The 18,255-nt window shown below is 33.7% G+C and overlaps 1 protein-coding gene across 1 annotated transcript; it reads right to left on the bottom strand.

Annotated features, from left to right (window-relative positions):
* Positions 1–431: 431 nt before the first annotated feature.
* LOC142348287 (uncharacterized) lies at positions 432–5,344 on the bottom strand. The gene is made up of 2 exons (XM_075399583.1): positions 3,386–5,344; positions 432–716 (listed from the first exon to the last, which is right to left on the bottom strand). The coding sequence occupies exons 1-2, from the start codon at positions 5,106–5,108 to the stop codon at positions 691–693; spliced, it is 1,749 nt and encodes a 582-aa protein (XP_075255698.1). The 5' UTR covers positions 5,109–5,344; the 3' UTR covers positions 432–690.
* Positions 5,345–18,255: the final 12,911 nt, after the last annotated feature.

Raw genomic sequence — 18,255 nt, 5'->3', positions numbered from 1 at the left:
ACACTTGTTAACAAAACTAAACGACCAGATCACAGTTTTAGAGAGCATTATCTGCAACATTCCCATTTCCTTAATTTCATGATGTTCTAAGTTATAGAAAAAACGAAAGCACTTACGGAGAAAATCCATATAGAACATTGCCGTTATCCGTAAAAAAACAGTAGGTCGTCTTCCAGGTGTAATCTGCTCATCTTAATCATTAATTTTCTATGCAAAAACTGCTCAAAACGGAGGCATGATCCTATTGAAAAGATTTCACGCCGAGCTCAACTTACTGCTTTCCACGGAAAGCTGTCAAACTTCTTTCTGGATCTTCTCCGTGAGTACATTTGTCATTTTAAAAAAAAATTACAGATAAATAAAAATAATTAAAATTCTGTCGATTTGCAATTGATTCTTAAAATAATTAAGGAAAATAGAAATTGGAATGTTACGGAAAATTCTCTTCGACAACAGGCTGTCTACTTTGTAATTTTGCTATTTAACATTTATTTTTGTTAACGAGAGTATATTTATTTTCAAAGACAAAAACAGATACATTGATTGATAATTGAGTCAGATCGCACACCAGAATGAAAAATTGACACTACAGTTCAGCATTTGTGCATTCTGAGATTTGTCCAGCTGCAAACTTCAACCATTAACACAGATGGAATAATGACACAGATCAAACCAGATTGCAAATTACTCTCAGATTTTCCACATTTCAAGGTATTCTAAAACAATTGCACCACGATAATGAGGCTACCCTGCTATGCATACCACAGTACATCTTATAATCTTTACATTTGAAAAGTTTTCCACCTTTTGAAGAAACTCTCGTTCATAATACCATTCTGCAATATTGTAACAAATGTTCAAGTACATACGACTAGAAGAAATTTGCATTAATAAATCTTCAGTATATTACAATTTGTTCGTTTAAATGGATGCAGGTATGGATGCTGTTTTCCATTCAATTGTATTTGAATTCGGAAATACAAAATTACAATCAAAAGCTTCATTACAGTTCAAAGACCAATCCCATTCAAATATAACCGACTAATGTCAGAAGAACTGCTCTCGAACGACTATTCGGAGCTCAAATCAATTTCAGTCTACTTCAGTTGGTGGAGGGGGCTTCAAAGGACGTCATTAGAGGTTATAATAATCAAAAATAAACATAGCTGGCATATTGCCAGAAAATAGCCGCAATAGCTTCGTAGATCTACAGTCTCAAAAAAAAATCAGTAAAAAAGACACCAAAAAAATTGTCTCTTCATTGAAGGCTGATATGTTATATTTTGATTAAAAATCTGTATGAGTTATTGCTGCCTTTATTAGCTGCTCTCACATAATTTTCATTTAGAGTGACACACACCCATTTGACCTTATCTCTTTGAATTAAAGTAAATAAAAGTCAATTTCTAAGTGAGAAAGTCATTTTTGAGTGTGAGGTAAGTCAAGTGTGACCAAAAATTTAATCGCGCGAATGAACAAAAAAAAACTAAGAGTGAAAAATGAGGTCACACACGCAATTCAATAGAAATTGCATGAACGAATGAACAAAAAGCAGATTTGAAGTGGTTGTGACGTCATATGGTTGTAACGAAAATCATGACGACGAAATAAAAAAACATAGCAAGACAAGTCCTGACGTACAATTCAAAGAATTTTCATTGAATAAACAGAAAAAATAAGAAAAAACAGAAAATCAATGTCAAAATGCCCCATGTGAACAAAAAAACCACTAGCGAGAAATGAAAATTTAATTCAAAGAAAAACTAGGCCTAGGATGAACTATGATTGGATCGGGAAAACCATTTAGAAAAATCCGATCAAAAAATCGAAAAAACAGTAAAAATCGAAGTGAAATTGCCGCTTGTGAACAAAAAACCACTAGCGAGAAAGCTAACATTTGTTCAAACACCGTTTTCTCACTCTACTTGAAAATTAGAGCGAAAAAATATCACGCCGCAAAACCACTCGCTTTTTCCCTCCATTTCCTGTTTCGGCGTGATCAAAATCACTACTCCAATTTGACTTCAAAAATCATGAAAATGTGTGCACAGATCTTAAAAAAAGACAGCCCCCAATACAAGTAAAATTCTTTGAATTGTAAAAAACCAAGAGAAGGCCAATAATAGCCCCAGCTATCGCTGTGCGGCTATTAACAACTAATAAAAATTTAGAGTAAAAAATAAAATCAATTTTGGCAAACTTTTCAATTGAGTTTTAGTAATGAACTGCCGCCAAATGAGTTCAGCTGCTTGAAATTGTGAAAGAGAGAAATTTGAGGAACAATTCAAACAAAACGACAAAAAAACAAGGACGTAAACGTCACTAAGTCGAAAGGATCAACCAAAAATTTGCATAAAAGACAAACACGTTTACGATAATTGCATCAAACTTTGTTCGAGAGCAATTATAAATAGCTCCAAACCCAATGCTTCTTCTAACAACTGTCAAAAACGGAAAGAGTAAAATTCGAGAAAGGATCGAAACAATTTCAAAAAGAACAAAATGTTATTTTTTTTCAATCAAAAGCTTGATTGGAACTCATCTCAGGCCAAATTTTCTATATTGAGATAATGAAAAACTTCCTCAGCATGCTGTAATCGAAAAGAAATTTGAAAATAAACAATCAGTTTTTCTTTAGATGGTGACGTTGCTTCATTGTGAAAAGTTAGAGAAACCCGGGAAAGAAAACTTCTGAATCATTTAGGTATTATAGAAGATAGGTAGCTTCCCTAAGATACACAGGTTGCCAGAATTTTGAATTATTGTTCTTTTCCTTTTATTAATAAAAAACATCTTTTCATTTTCCCCAAACATAGATAAACTTATGATATTAAATATTTGACAAGTAACTGAACAAATGTTAAGTTTTAAAAAAGTTCCTTAATGGAAACGTCTATTTTTAATTTCTGATGTTTTTCTCCCAATCAATTTATCTAATTTGTCAGTCTTCGAAAAACTTCTTGTGAATCTATAATGCTTTCCAAGCAAATTAAACTCATTAATCGTTTATAAAAAACAAAGCAATGACATTTGCTCAATTCAAGGCGGTAACAAAGACAAAGTCGTGAAATTGCTTTTTTCCAAATGCAGGAAATACAATTTAATCTACAGCATCTGAACAAAGAAATTTTGTTTTATCTAATACCTGTAAAGCAAAAATTTTGCATGAAAAAGGCCCTCCTAATTACAATAGTTACATTTTTCAAAAGCATTTCAAGCGTAGTCAAAAATTGAAGTTTTTGCCAGCCGAATTACTCTTGTCGAAATTCAGATTCATAAAGCTCAATGAAATACTGACTTTCAACTAGTTAAGATATTTCTCTAAGTAAGACTTACTGAAAAATTGCTTTGTCTTGTCCTCAATTACTGTTTCAAACTAACTTACCCAACGCGTTGCTTGCAGAAGGACGTTCCTGTGGTTTTGTTTCAGTCAAATTCAATATAAGTTGTGCAATTCCAAACTCATCACTGTATTGATGCTCCGGAAGGTAGCGCTGTTCTTTCATAAAATTGATATTCGCTTCTGTATCTGCAGTGCTGGAGGCACTCGTGACAGTGAACAACTCAAATAGGACAATTCCAGCACTGTATAAATCGCACTTTTCATCGTAGCAACTTCCTTGAACCTCAGGCGCCATGTATAAAGTAGTGCCAACATCTGACGATAACTTAGAGTCATCGTCTACAGAATTTTGTCTTATTGCACGCCCAAAATCAGCAATGCACAGTTCCTTAGACTCACGAAAAAGAAAAATGTTTGCCGGTTTCAGATCTCTATGAATGATATGGTGATCGTGGATATGATTGAGAGCGCTGAGAATTTGTTTAAATAAAAATTTGTTTTCGGACAGGCAGATTGCACTTCGACTGTATAGGTACTCTTTTAAATCGGTGTCGAAGAGCGGCATTTGAATGTACAGTACAAAACAAGACGCTTCTTTGTCGGGGTTCTCTGATGAAGTAGTTGGTCCAATTTTTTCTTCACCGTTGTCATGGTAGTTCTTTGTAATCGTCACTTGATTTTGCTCACTAGATTCGATCAAATTTTGTTCATTTGATTCGAAACGAATTGTATCGTCATCACGTGAGAGGTCGGAAAGGTTTAAAGATTCTGCCACCGAAAACCCGTCTATGGACAGCAAATCCAATTCTGCAGAGGTGAGAGACGAACACGCATTGAGTTGAGCTTCCATGGAACTAAATCTGTTAGGTAAATTAATTTCATATGAAACGTTTCTATTTATTGCACTCTGTAGATGACCAAACGTCCATTCTGGCTGAAATGAAGGCGTTGAAGGAAAAAATTGATCAATATTCAATTTAGATGATTCACCCTGCGAGCAACTACGTCTGTGCGTTCTATCACTCTGATTCTGAAGCGAATTTATCAAGCTTGAGAGCCCACTATCATTAGACCGGTTCCTTACGTGCCCACATCTTTGATTGGTCAATTTAATGTCATCACCATTGGCAACTTCAAAATACTGCCTCGACTGAGCTGTTGCACTGGAATTGCTTTCAACCAGAGCTACTTCCTGGCCCTCAGAGATCAAATTTTCACTGTTTTCAAGCAAGCCAGAGTCACAAGATTGACATCCATCTTCATTTCTTTCATCTAAAGAACTCGCCAAGCAAATGCCACCAAAGTCCTCCAAATAAGAATGTGTTACGGGCAAATCCTGCAGAAAATTAGCAGCAATTTCATCAGAATGAGCACTGTAACCGTTTTCATTGTGACTCTGATCCCCTTGAACATTGACAAGCTGAGCGTTTCCGCACTCCTCTTTTGAGGTCACTGTAGTCAACGAAGAGTGCTCGATCCAAGATTTAAGGTAACTTATGACATTTTGGTGACCGCTAACATTTTTCAACAAGAGAACTTCACGCAGAGAGCTGTTCTCAATATCGTCATTATCATCTCCAAGAGGACAAACAATTCGCACTCTTTTGACCGCGTATTCACTACCATCTTTACTCAAGACTTTCCAAACCTTTCCAAAGCCACCCTTTCCCAGCCTTTGCACTTTGGTGAAATTTCTCTCAAAGAATGGTTCGAAAGTGAACAGTTGAACTTTCTCCTCGCAGCGTTTCCCGTGACAATTTATCATATTGTCCCGATTGCAGCATTGATCTTTGCGCTGTAAAAAGGTTCATGTGTTGTTTTTTTGTCACTTGAGATCACTCAAACACAATTAGACCGCTTTGAAATACCATCACATTATTAACTAATACATTGATTCAGTCGACAATAGTTGATAATTGACTAAACGCTCGAGACCAGTCAGGTCACTCTTTGAAGCATTTTCGAGCCTGAAATACATTGAGTCACTAAGAAATTACAGCATATTCCCAGTAACCCGTTACATTAAGACCCGATAACTCAATGAACGTCAAGTATTTCAAGGTAGTTCTAGCAGATGTCATATTAACTAACTGCGCTCACAATATTATTATAGTATTTAACAAGACGGCTCGTGCTACTCCGTGCGTGGCACAGAAAGTGCCAAGGTAGTTTACGAAAAAAAATAAGGCGAAACCATTGCTCTGGAAGTTGAGATCAGAAGGAAGGGTGTGAAAAAAATTTATTAGAGTGTAATTTCTCTCAAGCAAAGTTTGAAGCATTTATTTGGTTCCTGCTGGTTTTGGCGTTTTCATGCGACTTTTCGATTGATAAAATTTTCCTCTGATGCTTGAATTTTTGTTCTCACAAATGTTAAGAAAGGTAAAGGTTAATTTCTCTTAGTACTCGCCTAGACTTAACAAGGACGCTCGGAAATGTGCGATCGCACATAAAGTTCCGACCCCGCTCATCCACATTTTTGGCATAATTGTCTACCAAATTAGGAACCGATAGAAAAACCAAAAACTCAAGTATTTTTCAAAAGAATAGTGTATGAACGAAAAGATAGCCTCCGAAGCAAATAACTCAGTGGAGTTAAAATTGATGCACTAGATTGATGGGATATGCCAACATTAGGAAAGCGAGTTAAGACGAACAGCAAAACCAAACAACAACAACAAACATTAGTAATTACATCAAAAACTTTGTCCGTTATAAAAAACAAAACTTAATAACAAAGTCAATATAGCGTCAAATAAAACTGAAACTAAACAAAATATTTTGTAATGCACCAGAAAAGGTATGGGACCAGTCGATAATAAGGCTTGGTAACATTTAGACAAAAAAGAAAAACAGTTAAGTTAAAAACTTCGCATAGTTGAAAAACAATTAATTTCAAATTATTGAAAACCATTAGAAATCAACTAAACTATAGGCTTATTCAAATTTTTATGCGATAAAAACAAAAAGACAACAAACAAAAATTTAATTAAAACTGGCCAGAAAAAGCTGTCGAAGCCGTAGAGCCATATTCTGGCCCTCAAAATATGTTCGAATGCGCCCTCTTCAAACACAGATAATGTAGTATGTGACCTCTCATCAATATGAGTAGGCAACAAGTAGACAAAAAGAAAAAGGCAAACTTAAGTAATGCTTTTTTAAACAAAATTATTTCCAAAGTATTGAAAATCATTAACTACAAAATGAAATAATATAATAGGTTCATTTATTTTTCCAAAAAAGCCCTTGAGACCTGCAACTATCCACAATGTCCTACGTCTACAGAAAGAACGTCAAATGTGACAAAAATCAAAAAATAACTTACTTTTTTTGTGAAAAACCCGTGTCGAAGCCAGTTAATTCATAACGAATTCAATAAAAAACATTTGATTTTGTGACACCAATCTCTTTTGACACCTTCCCTTGACACCAAAAATGTCATATTTGACCTGTAATTAACAAGATTAGGAAACAAATAGATAATAAAAAGATCAAAATTGCGAAGTTTAAAGTTTTTTTGGAAACATGTGAACATGGAAACATGTAAACTGTCGATAACGTGAAAGAGACAAAATTAGAAAACGTGAAAAATGGGCAAATATATAAAAATAAAGTGTGAAGTCTAGTAGTATCACAGCCAGAAAACCATAACTTAAAAGAGTAAAACCGCAAGAGAGATTAAAATTCAAATGATTGGAAAGAAGAATTATGCTGACACTAAGCTACAAGATGACAAAATAAAGAAAAAAGTAGAGGCAAAGTTCAAAAAGCCGTTTTTTTATTAAAAAATCAATTTTTGTTAAAAAGTCAAAACGACCATAAGCTTTCAAGTAAAAAAAATTAGATTTCGTTATTTGAAACTGCTTAGGAAGCCATTTGGACCTATAACTACTGAGGTTTGATTTGAATTAATATAAAGTTCTGTACTTGAATTAATATAAAGATCATTTTTCTTTATGAAAAAGATTGACTGATTACAATCTGATTTCTTTTTTAATTTAACAGTGCGAGATTGGTTCAAAACCAGCCCTGCTAATGCTGTTCGTCCATTAGAAACATTTAATTTTTCGAATGTTATAGATAATGTTAGTTAAAAAACCTAAAACAAATGCTGCGTTTTTGATAATCAACGAGTAAAGTTTGCAAAAAACGGCAAAGTTTTAATTACAGAGCACTCTCAACTGAAGTTGAAGTAGGAATAGGCCCCTTTTAGTCTACAAAGATTGTATTAGTGGTGTTTTGGGGTGCACTTCCGGCAAAGTGGACTAAAGAAGCTTATTTCGGGCTGTTTTTGATGAAAAAGGCTGAAAATTGAATTAGCCGGAAATTTTTGGCAAAAAATTTAAATAAATCTAGTCGATAATATTTTTTGTCTTCAAAAATAAAAACAACAACACTTTTGTTCAAAATTTTAACAAATTTTAGCAAAATTGACGAAATTTTAGGCAAAAATTCCGGAAAATGTGAATAAAAACAACGAAATTCCTTCTAATTTTCCCTTTAAGTTTTAAACCTCGATAACTCCCTCTAAAAAACGAAAATAAAATCTTTTTAATTCCATATTCTACACTGGACGAGCTTTCTAATGATACCAGTCTCAACTCTCTACGATGAATATATCGATCGGCAAAAATTGTCGGAACAAAAAGAAACCCATTTGAGTATATATTTCCTCCCCCCTCAAGAGGGATCGGAACAAATATACGTCCTAACAAAACTGCTGCGGAGGTGTAATCTCATGTTTCGAATAAAGGTCGATTTTCTGAAGTCTGGACACCCACTTCTCTTTCTAATCTTGATGCAATCGTCGAAATCAAATGGTTTTTTCATTGGTCCAATTTTTCTTATAACCAAGCAATTTCTGGTTTTAAATACCTTCTTTGCAAACTTTTTACTATGTTTTTTTTTGCTTTGTTTTGTTTTTCACGACCAAATAGCTCAGTAGGAATAGCTCTCAAAGCTCAATTGTGTATATAAAAAAGAATTGATAATAAAAAAATTTAAGATTTTACCTGAAAAAGTATATACCTCAAAGCCTATTCAAACTCACAAGACCTGCATGAACTTTGACGGAATTTTAGTGAAGACCAAGTTACCTAAAATTAAAATTTTTGGGCTGTGTCGGGAGGGGGGGCAATGCTGCAATTTATTGAGTTTGAATTGTATACTTGACGAGCTTTCAAATGGTAACCCCCCCCCCCCCCCCCCCTCTTAATCACTCCAGAATGCGCAGACAGATTTCAATATTTGCTGGAACAAATTTGGTGCGCAATATGGCTCGCACATAACAAGTAATATTGGAACAACGGTTAAACTCTCGACAGCAGCTCTAGAATTTCTATCAAAACATTTCACCAAAATATTTAAATTTCTATAATCTACAGATTTTTTAAAAAATAGTTCTATCAAAAAAGATGTAAAATATGAATCAAATTTTCATTCGAATACTGCATAAGACAAAAGTAAACTATGATTAGCAGTCTCTAAGAAGATAAGCGACAAAGTCAAATAAAACAGCACGAGAGTTTGTCGCGAAGCACAAATGTTCCAACAACAATCTAAATTGTGCTGATACATCTTTCAGTAAACTGAATGAAAAATTAAGCAAAGATGACTTTCCAAATATATAAAAGGTCAAACCGCAGAAACGCATATTGAGAGCGTTTCAGTGATTTTCCGGTTTATTATTTCCAATTTATCATGTTATAAATCACCTTGTTATAATGAGAGTTAATAAAAACGTCAAACCTGGAATTATACTTAAATATTTGCGTATTTCAATTTTATTCAGTGGGATTTCTCAACCTAATAGCAGCCCAATTTATGCAAATCCAGAGATAATCACGACTGCTAGCCTCTTTCAATACTCAACTCTCATTACTAAAAAAAGCTGGATATACCCTGTGAGGAATTTAAGCCCTAAAAAGCACTGGAAACTCTGCCCTGTAAAGCACTTCCAGCATCTCTATTACCCATTACATTTAGTCATCAAAAGTTCTAAAAATTGCATTTTTCAATTGTCACAACAAAAACACGGTGATAACCGATCATGTGATCAGTGAGTTGCACAACAGCTTCAAGTAGGTAGAAACAAAAGAAAAAAAGCCAATTTTGTTGTTGAAAAAGGCAATAAAAATTGTGAAAAAACTTCAATTTCGCATTTAAGTCGAAAGTATCCGCATTATGAAGCTTTTGTGAATTTTAACCTTTCAATCTTAAATTTGACAGCAAAGGTGAAGTGTTGAAATATTCCAACACCTAATTGATACACAAGCTTTCTTCGATAATCGAGCGAATTAGTGAGATTTCACCAAAGTAAATTTCACTAAAAATCGTTTAAATTTTACCCCGGAAAATGCGATAAACAATTTTTCTGCAGTGAGCACTTTCATCGTCCTTGGCGTAGAAAAAAATAGAGCTCATTGCACAAAAACAATTTATCGCATTTTCCGATTCAAAGTTGAATTGCTATTTCGTCAAATTTCTGTTTTGAAATTGCATCACCAACGGAGTATCCGAATTGAAGAGTACCAGAATCGCCATAAAAGTCACTCAAAAAATCACCCTAAAACAGTTTTTTCCAATAAATTCATTTTTCACGAAAAAATTTAACTCCAACATTGCTTGTTCCCAAGTTGAGGATGAGAGCAGGAGGATGGTTCCCAGAGAATTATGATGTTTTTTTATTAATTATAATGTGAGAAATTGAGATAAATTGATTAACTGTAAAATTGAGTGTTAAATGTGTCTGGAGCAAGACGGATATTTAGCTCATTGATCAATTAATTCTAATTGAGCTAAATTATATGTGTCCTTATTATCCGCAACTTTAATGTCACTAAAATCCGTGTCTTTATTATTTGCTACTAATCTCACTACTATCCGCGGCTTATAGTTAGAAATTAGCTTAATTATTTTTGAATGCTTTTAATTGCTTCAAATTTAGTTTCAGAAGGAACTATCGTCCCTGAAGAGTCGAGATAGATTCTAAATGCAAAAAGCTGTTCCATGAAAGAACACTAACAGTGAGATAACTACTATAAATTACTGATGAACAAGGAGTGATGAACAATGACGGATGACCTATATGACTGATTTTTCGTATAATACCCCTCAGCAAAATCTTTCTTCTACATCAATAAAAACTGTAATAAAAATGTTTCGATGTGTTAGCTGAATCTGAGAAACGCCATCTGAGAAATCAGACTTTATGAACAATGTGTTTAAAATCTTTTTTCTAGGACACATATATCAGCTGGTGAAAAAAAATAGCACTGAAGGATTTTTTATTAAATGAATCATCGGACCAATTTTGTCGATATTGAAACAGCACTGAGGGATTTTTATCAAAAAAAAACATAAGACCAATTTTATCCATAAAGGAAAACAGCACCGCAGTTTTCTATTAACTTAATCAAAAGGCTAATTTTATCTATAAGAAAAACAGCACAGATTTTTATTGAAATAATCAAAAGGCTACCTTTCTCTATAAAGAAAGACAGCTCTGAGTGATTCGTATTAAAATAATCTAACGCTTATTATAATAAGTGTAGTTTTTGATGCATCAATTAGTATTTGACTGCATTAAAGTGATCGCTACTGAGTCCAATTCACTGTTAGATGATCTAATATAAATAGATTACAGAAAAATAACTACTACAAATGATGGATGAACAAGGAGTGATGAACAATGACTGATGACCTATATGACTGCTTTTTCGTATAAAACTCCTCAGCAAAAATTTTCTTTTACATCAGAAAAACTGTAATACAAAATATCCACATGTTTCAATTTGTGTTAGCTGGATCTCAGAAAAGCCATCTGAGTTAAAAGAAAAAAGTTGGTGAAAAGAAAATAGCACTGAAGGATTTTTATTAAATAAATCATGAAACCAATTTTATCGATAGGGAAACAGCACAGGTGTTTTTATCAAAAAATCGTAAGACCAATTTTATCCGTAAAGAAAAACAGCACCGCGGGTTTCTATTAAGATAATCAAAAGGCTAATTTTATCTATAAGAAAAACAGCACAGATTTTTATTGAAATAATCAAAAGGCTACCTTTCTCTATAAAGAAAGACAGCTCTGAGTGATTCGTATTAAAATAATCTAACGCTTATTATAATAAGTGTAGTTTTTGATGCATCAATTAGTATTTGACTGCATTAAAGTGATCGCTACTGAGTCCAATTCACTGTCAGATGATCAACTATAAATTCAAAATAGCGGTTTGTTAATTGCAGCTTATTCATTCAACGCTTTGATATAAATGTAAAAATTGTGGAAAAAGCTGAGAAATTTCTGACACTGATTTTGTAATTTATAAAATAATCAATGGCCGCAAAACAAAAGAAGAGCGCAGCATGAAGTTGAAACAGAATAATCATGCTCAAAATTGCTGATATTGATGACGAATCCCGTGATCAGACATTGAGGACATTTGTGACATAACGTGACAAACTATTGTCACTCGTGTTCAGGTTTAGCTTCAGAAAGATAGGAACTCCGCCCCTAAAGCGTCGGGATATTCTAAAGGCAAAAACTGATGGGTGAAAGAACACCAATAGAGAAATAAATACTACAAATGATGGATGAACAAGGAGTGATGAACAAGGACTGATCACCTATATGCCTGCTTTTTTGTATAAAACACCTCAGCAAAAAATTTTTACATCAATAATAACCGTAATAAAAAATATCCACATGTTTCAATGTGTTAGCTGGATCTGAGAAAAGCCATCTGAGAAACCAGACTTGATGAACAATTCGATTGAAATCTTTTTTCTAGGACACATATATCAGCTGGTGAGAAAATAGCACTTAAGGATTTTTATCAAATGAATCATGGAACCAATTTTATCGATAGTGAAACAGCACTGAGGGATTTTAATCAAGAAATCTTGAGACCAATTTTATCCATAGAAAAAAGAGCACCGCGGGGTCTATTAACATAATCAAAAGGCTAATCTTAACTCCTAGAAAAACAGCAGATTTTTAATGAAAAAATCAGAAGGCTACCTTTCTCAAGAAAAACAGCTATAAGTGATTCGTATTTAAATAATCTGACGCTAATTATAATAAAGTGGTTTTTGATTCATCAATTAGTGTTTGACTCCATTAAAATGATCACTACTGAGTACAATTCACTGTTAGATGAACTAACATCAATTCTAAATAGCGGTGTGTTAATTGCAGCTTATTCATTCTACGCTTTGATACCAATGTAAAAAATGTGGAAAAAGCTGAGAAATTTCTGTCATTGATTTTGTAATTTATAAAATAATCAATGGCCGCAAACCGAAATAAGAGCGCAGCATAAAATTGAAATAGAATAATCATGCTCAAAATTGCGGACATTGATGGCGAATCACGTGATCAGACATTGAGGACATTTGTGACATAACGTGATTTTTCGAAATCTGACGGAATTTTGTAACGATTGTCAGCAGCTTTTCCTATCACTGTTGTCCAAAATTTAACCAATTTTTATACCACGCGAGATGGTGTGACAAAATATTTTCAATCGGGTTCAATTTTAGCTTCAGAAATAAGGGAACACCACCCCTTAAGAGTCGGGGTATTCTAAATGCAAAAGCTCATGGATGAAAGAACACTTACAGAAAAATAACTACTACAAATGATGGATGAAAAAGGAGTGATGAACAATGACGGATGACCTATATGACTGATTTTTCGTATAATACCCTCAGCAAAATCTTTCTTCTACATCAATAAAAACTGTAATAAAAATGTTTCGATGTGTTAGCTGAATCTGAGAAACGCCATCTGAGAAATCAGACTTTATGAACAATGTGTTTAAAATCTTTTTTCTAGGACACATATATCAGCTGGTGAAAAAAAATAGCACTGAAGGATTTTTTATTAAATGAATCATCGGACCAATTTTGTCGATATTGAAACAGCACTGAGGGATTTTTATCAAAAAAAACCATAAGACCAATTTTATCCATAAAGGAAAACAGCACCGCAGGTTTCTATTAACTTAATCAAAAGGCTAATTTTATCTATAAGAAAAACAGCACAGATTTTTATTGAAATAATCAAAAGGCTACCTTTCTCTATAAAGAAAGACAGCTCTGAGTGATTCGTATTAAAATAATCTAACGCTTATTATAATAAGTGTAGTTTTTGATGCATCAATTAGTATTTGACTGCATTAAAGTGATCGCTACTGAGTCCAATTCACTGTTAGATGATCTAATATAAATAGATTACAGAAAAAAAACTACTACAAATGATGGATGAACAAGGAGTGATGAACAATGACTGATGACCTATATGACTGCTTTTTCGTATAAAACTCCTCAGCAAAAATTTTCTTTTACATCAGAAAAACTGTAATACAAAATATCCACATGTTTCAATTTGTGTTAGCTGGATCTCAGAAAAGCCATCTGAGTTAAAAGAAAAAAGTTGGTGAAAAGAAAATAGCACTGAAGGATTTTTATTAAATAAATCATGAAACCAATTTTATCGATAGTGAAACAGCACAGGTGTTTTTATCAAAAAATCGTAAGACCAATTTTATCCGTAAAGAAAAACAGCACCGCGGGTTTCTATTAAGATAATCAAAAGGCTAATTTTATCTATAAGAAAAACAGCACCGATTTTTATTGAAATAATCAAAAGGCTACCTTTCTCTATAAAGAAAGACAGCTCTGAGTGATTCGTATTAAAAATAATCTGACTCTAATTATAATAAAGTGTAGTTTTTGATGCATCAATTAGTGTTTCACTCCATTAAAATGATCGCTACTGAGTCCAATTCACTGTCAGATGATCAACTATAAATTCAAAATAGCGGTGTGTTAATTGCAGCTTATTCATTGCACGCTTTGAAATAAATGTAAAAATTGTGGAAAAAGCTGAGAGATTTCTGTCAATGATTTTGTAATTAATAATATAATCAATGGCCGCAAACCAATAAAAGAGCGCAGCATAAGAGGGAAATAGAATAATCATGCTCAAAATTGCGGACATTGATGACGATACCCGTGATCAGACATAGCGGAAATTTGTGAAATAACGTAATTTTTCGAAATCTGTGGCGGAATTTTGTAACAATTGTTTGCAGCTTTTATCACTTGTTCAAAATTTAAAAAATTTTATCCCACGCGAGATCGGGTGACAAAATAATCACTCGTGTTCGCAAACACGGACTCTGCTGAAATTGTAGGATGGGCGACGTAATAAAACAAACTGAACGGATATTTCTTCAAATTTGTTTTGAAATTGAACGACCAACGGGGTATCCAAATTGAAGAGTATCAGAATCGCCCAAAAAAAGTCACCCAGAAAACGAACTTAAAAGTTTTTTCCAACAATTTCTGGTACTTCAAATTGTAACGACTTCTGAATCAAATTTTTTCACAAAATTTTAACTCGACCATTACCTGTAACCACCATTGCCAAGTCAAGGATGAGACCAGGAGGATGGTTCGCAGAGAGGGAGCAAATTTTACCTAGAATTATGCTGTTTTTTACTTATTATAATGTGAGCACTTGAATAATCACTCGTGTTCGCAAACACGGACTCTGCTGAAATTGTAGGATGGGCGACGTAATAAAACAAACTGAACGGATATTTCTTCAAATTTGTTTTGAAATTGAACGACCAACGGGGTATCCAAATTGAAGAGTATCAGAATCGCCCAAAAAAAGTCACCCAGAAAACGAACTTAAAAGTTTTTTCCAACAATTTCTGGTACTTCAAATTGTAACGACTTCTGAATCAAATTTTTTCACAAAATTTTAACTCGACCATTACCTGTAACCACCATTGCCAAGTCAAGGATGAGACCAGGAGGATGGTTCGCAGAGAGGGAGCAAATTTTACCTAGAATTATGCTGTTTTTTACTTATTATAATGTGAGCACTTGAATAAATTAATAAAATAAACTGTTTGGCTTCAGTGGACTGATGTTAAGAGTGTTAAATGTGGTATCTGGAGCGAGACGAACATTTAGCTCATTGGTCAATTGATTCTAATTGAGTTAAAATATATAATATGTCTTTATTATCTGCAACTTTATTGTCACTAAAATCCGTGTCCTTATTATGCGCTATTAATGTCACTATTATCCGCTGCTTATAGTTCGAAATTAACTTAATTGTTTTGATACTTTTAATTATTTCCATTTTAGCTTCAGAAAGAAGGGAACTCCGCCCCTAAAATGGTCGGGATATTCTAAATGCAAAAGCTGATTGATGAAAGAACACTAACAAAGAAATAACGACCACAAATGATGGATGAACAAGGAGTGATGAACAATGACTGATGACTTATATGGCTGCTTTTTCGTAAAAAATCGCTCAGCAAAAATTTTCTTTTACATCAATAATTACTGTAATAAAAAACATCCACATGTTTCAATGTGTTAGCTGGATCTGAGAAAAGCCATTTGAGAAATCAGACTTTATGAACAATCTGTTTAAAATTTTTTTTCTAGGACACATGTATCAGCTGGTGAAAAGAAAAGAGCACTGAAGGGTTTTATCAAATAAATCAGACACCAATTTTACCGGTAAAGTGAAACAGCACTGAGGGATGTTTATCAAAAAAGTTATAAGACCAATTTTATGCATAAAGAAAAACAGCGAGTTTCCATTAACAAAATCAAAAGGCCAATTTTATCTATAAGAAAAACAGCACAGATTTTTATTAAAATAATCAAAAGGCTACCTTTCTCAATAAAGAAAAACAGCTCTGAGTGATTCGTATTAAAATAATCTGACGATAATTATAATAAAGTAGTTTTTGATGCTTCAATTAGTGTTTGACTCCATTAAAGTGATCGCTACTTAGTCCAATTCACTGTTAGATGATTTAGTATAAATTAGAAATGTCATATACCTTATGACATTTGTGACAACGTGATTTTTCGAAATCTGACGGAATTTTGTAACGATTGTCCGCAGCTTTTCTCATCATGGTTGTCTAAAATTTAACCAATTTTATCCCACGCGAGATGGGGTGACAAAATATTGTCACTCGTGTTTGCAAACACGGAATCTGCTGAAATTGTAGGATGGGCGACGTAATAAAACAAACTGAACTGATATTTTTTCAAATTTGTTTTGAAATTGAACGACCAACGGCGTATCCAAACTGAAGAGTATCAGGATCGCCCAAAAAAGACCCAGAAAACCAACCTAAAACAGTTTTTTTCCAACAATTTCTGGTACTTCAAATTGTGACGACTTCCAAATCAAATTGTTTCACGACAAAATTTTAACTCCACCATTACCAGTTCCCACCATTGCCAAGTTGAGGATGAGACCAGGAGGATGGTTCCCAGAGAGGGAGCAAATTTTTACCTATAACTGTGCTGTTTTTCAATAATTATGTGAGAAGTTGAAATAAACTGATTAACTGTTGGCTTCAATGGACTGATATTAGATTGTTAAATGTCATGGTATCTTCGTACGGTACCAAAAAAGCATGAACTTGTTTATTTATCGTCCACCTTGGTGCTTTTTATTCCATTGATTTATAAAAAAAATTATTTAGCACCATTACTGGTTCCCATCATTGCCAAGTTGAGGATGAGACCAGGATGATGGTTCTAATGATGATGGAGCAAAATTTTAAACTTGAACTATGCTGCTTTTTATTAATTATGTGAAGTTGAAAAAAAACAGATTAACTGTTTGGTTTCAGTGGACTGATATCAGATTGTTAAATGTCGTGGTATCTTCGGAAGGTACCAAAAAAGCATGAACTTGCTTATTCACCGTCCACCTTGGTGCTTTTCATTTCATTGATTTATTAAAAAATTATTGATTTAGCATTGACGAAATTAAATTATTACTATATTAGATTGTTAGATGTCGTGGTATCGAGAGCAAGACAAAAGTTTAGCTCATTGATAAATTAATTCTAATTGAGTTAAATTATATGTGTCTTTATTATAGACAACTTCAATGGCACTAAAATCCGTGTCTTTATTATGCTGTATTAATTTCATTATTATCCGCGGCTTATAGTTAAGAAATTAGCTTAATTGATTTGAATGCTCATAATTGCTTCAAATTAGTTTCAGAGAGTGGGGGACTATCGTCCCTGAAGAGTCGGGATAGATTAGGAATAGTTTTTATGTGTAAACTAAGAAACGATCAAAGTTCGGAGGGCATTAATATTTGAAGAGAAATAACAAAATTGGAACAGAGGACTTTTGATTAAAGTCTAATTGAGGTTAAGGTGCATAGATTTGAAAGCGGGCCTTTATTTTCAAAATCTTTTGTTTTTCTGCGAGAATTCTACTCCGAAACAGCCACTGGCCGTTTTGCCTGGATGAACTTGAAAATTTTAGAGAATGAAGAGCTTTTCATTGCCAATGCTTGAACCAGTTGTCAATTTTTAGACTCAAGGCCCATCGTCTCAATCACTTTCTCAGCACAATAGCGCAAGTTGCGATGTCAACTCCGAGCGCTACTAGGAAGTTTAAATGAGGAAAATCAGTTACGCCGTCAGCGCTAAAAACAGAAAATCAGGCAGAACTCAGGGCTTCCAATGCAATTGTTGCAGCGTCAGGAAGGACCGTGGATGCAGCTGAAATAATTGTAAACTACATGAACGAGCTGAAGCCAACTTTACAGTCTCTGGCTAATAAAAATCACCGAGAGATTGTTCCTTCCACAAATGCTGTCAAGCAACTGGTGAACATTCCACTGATGTAAACAAATCCTCAACTCTGTATACCTTATACTCAATGCTAAGTTATTCCAGTTTAAGACTCGTTAATGCTTCAATTAATTATTTTATTAATTTTATCATTTTTATTCAGACTGTAGAAATTTCAAAACGTGGGATAATTCTTCCGAAGGCATGGCAGCTCAAATCAAATGAAGTATCAACCTTTCCAATACCGAACGGTCCAAACCAGGGGTACGA

Source organism: Convolutriloba macropyga, chromosome 10 (assembly GCF_964194025.1).
Source record: "Convolutriloba macropyga chromosome 10, txConMacr16.3, whole genome shotgun sequence".
NCBI classification, from domain to species: domain Eukaryota; kingdom Metazoa; phylum Xenacoelomorpha; order Acoela; family Convolutidae; genus Convolutriloba; species Convolutriloba macropyga.
The sequence above is the reverse complement of the archived record's forward strand: the minus strand, read 5'-3'. Positions and strand labels throughout refer to the sequence as shown.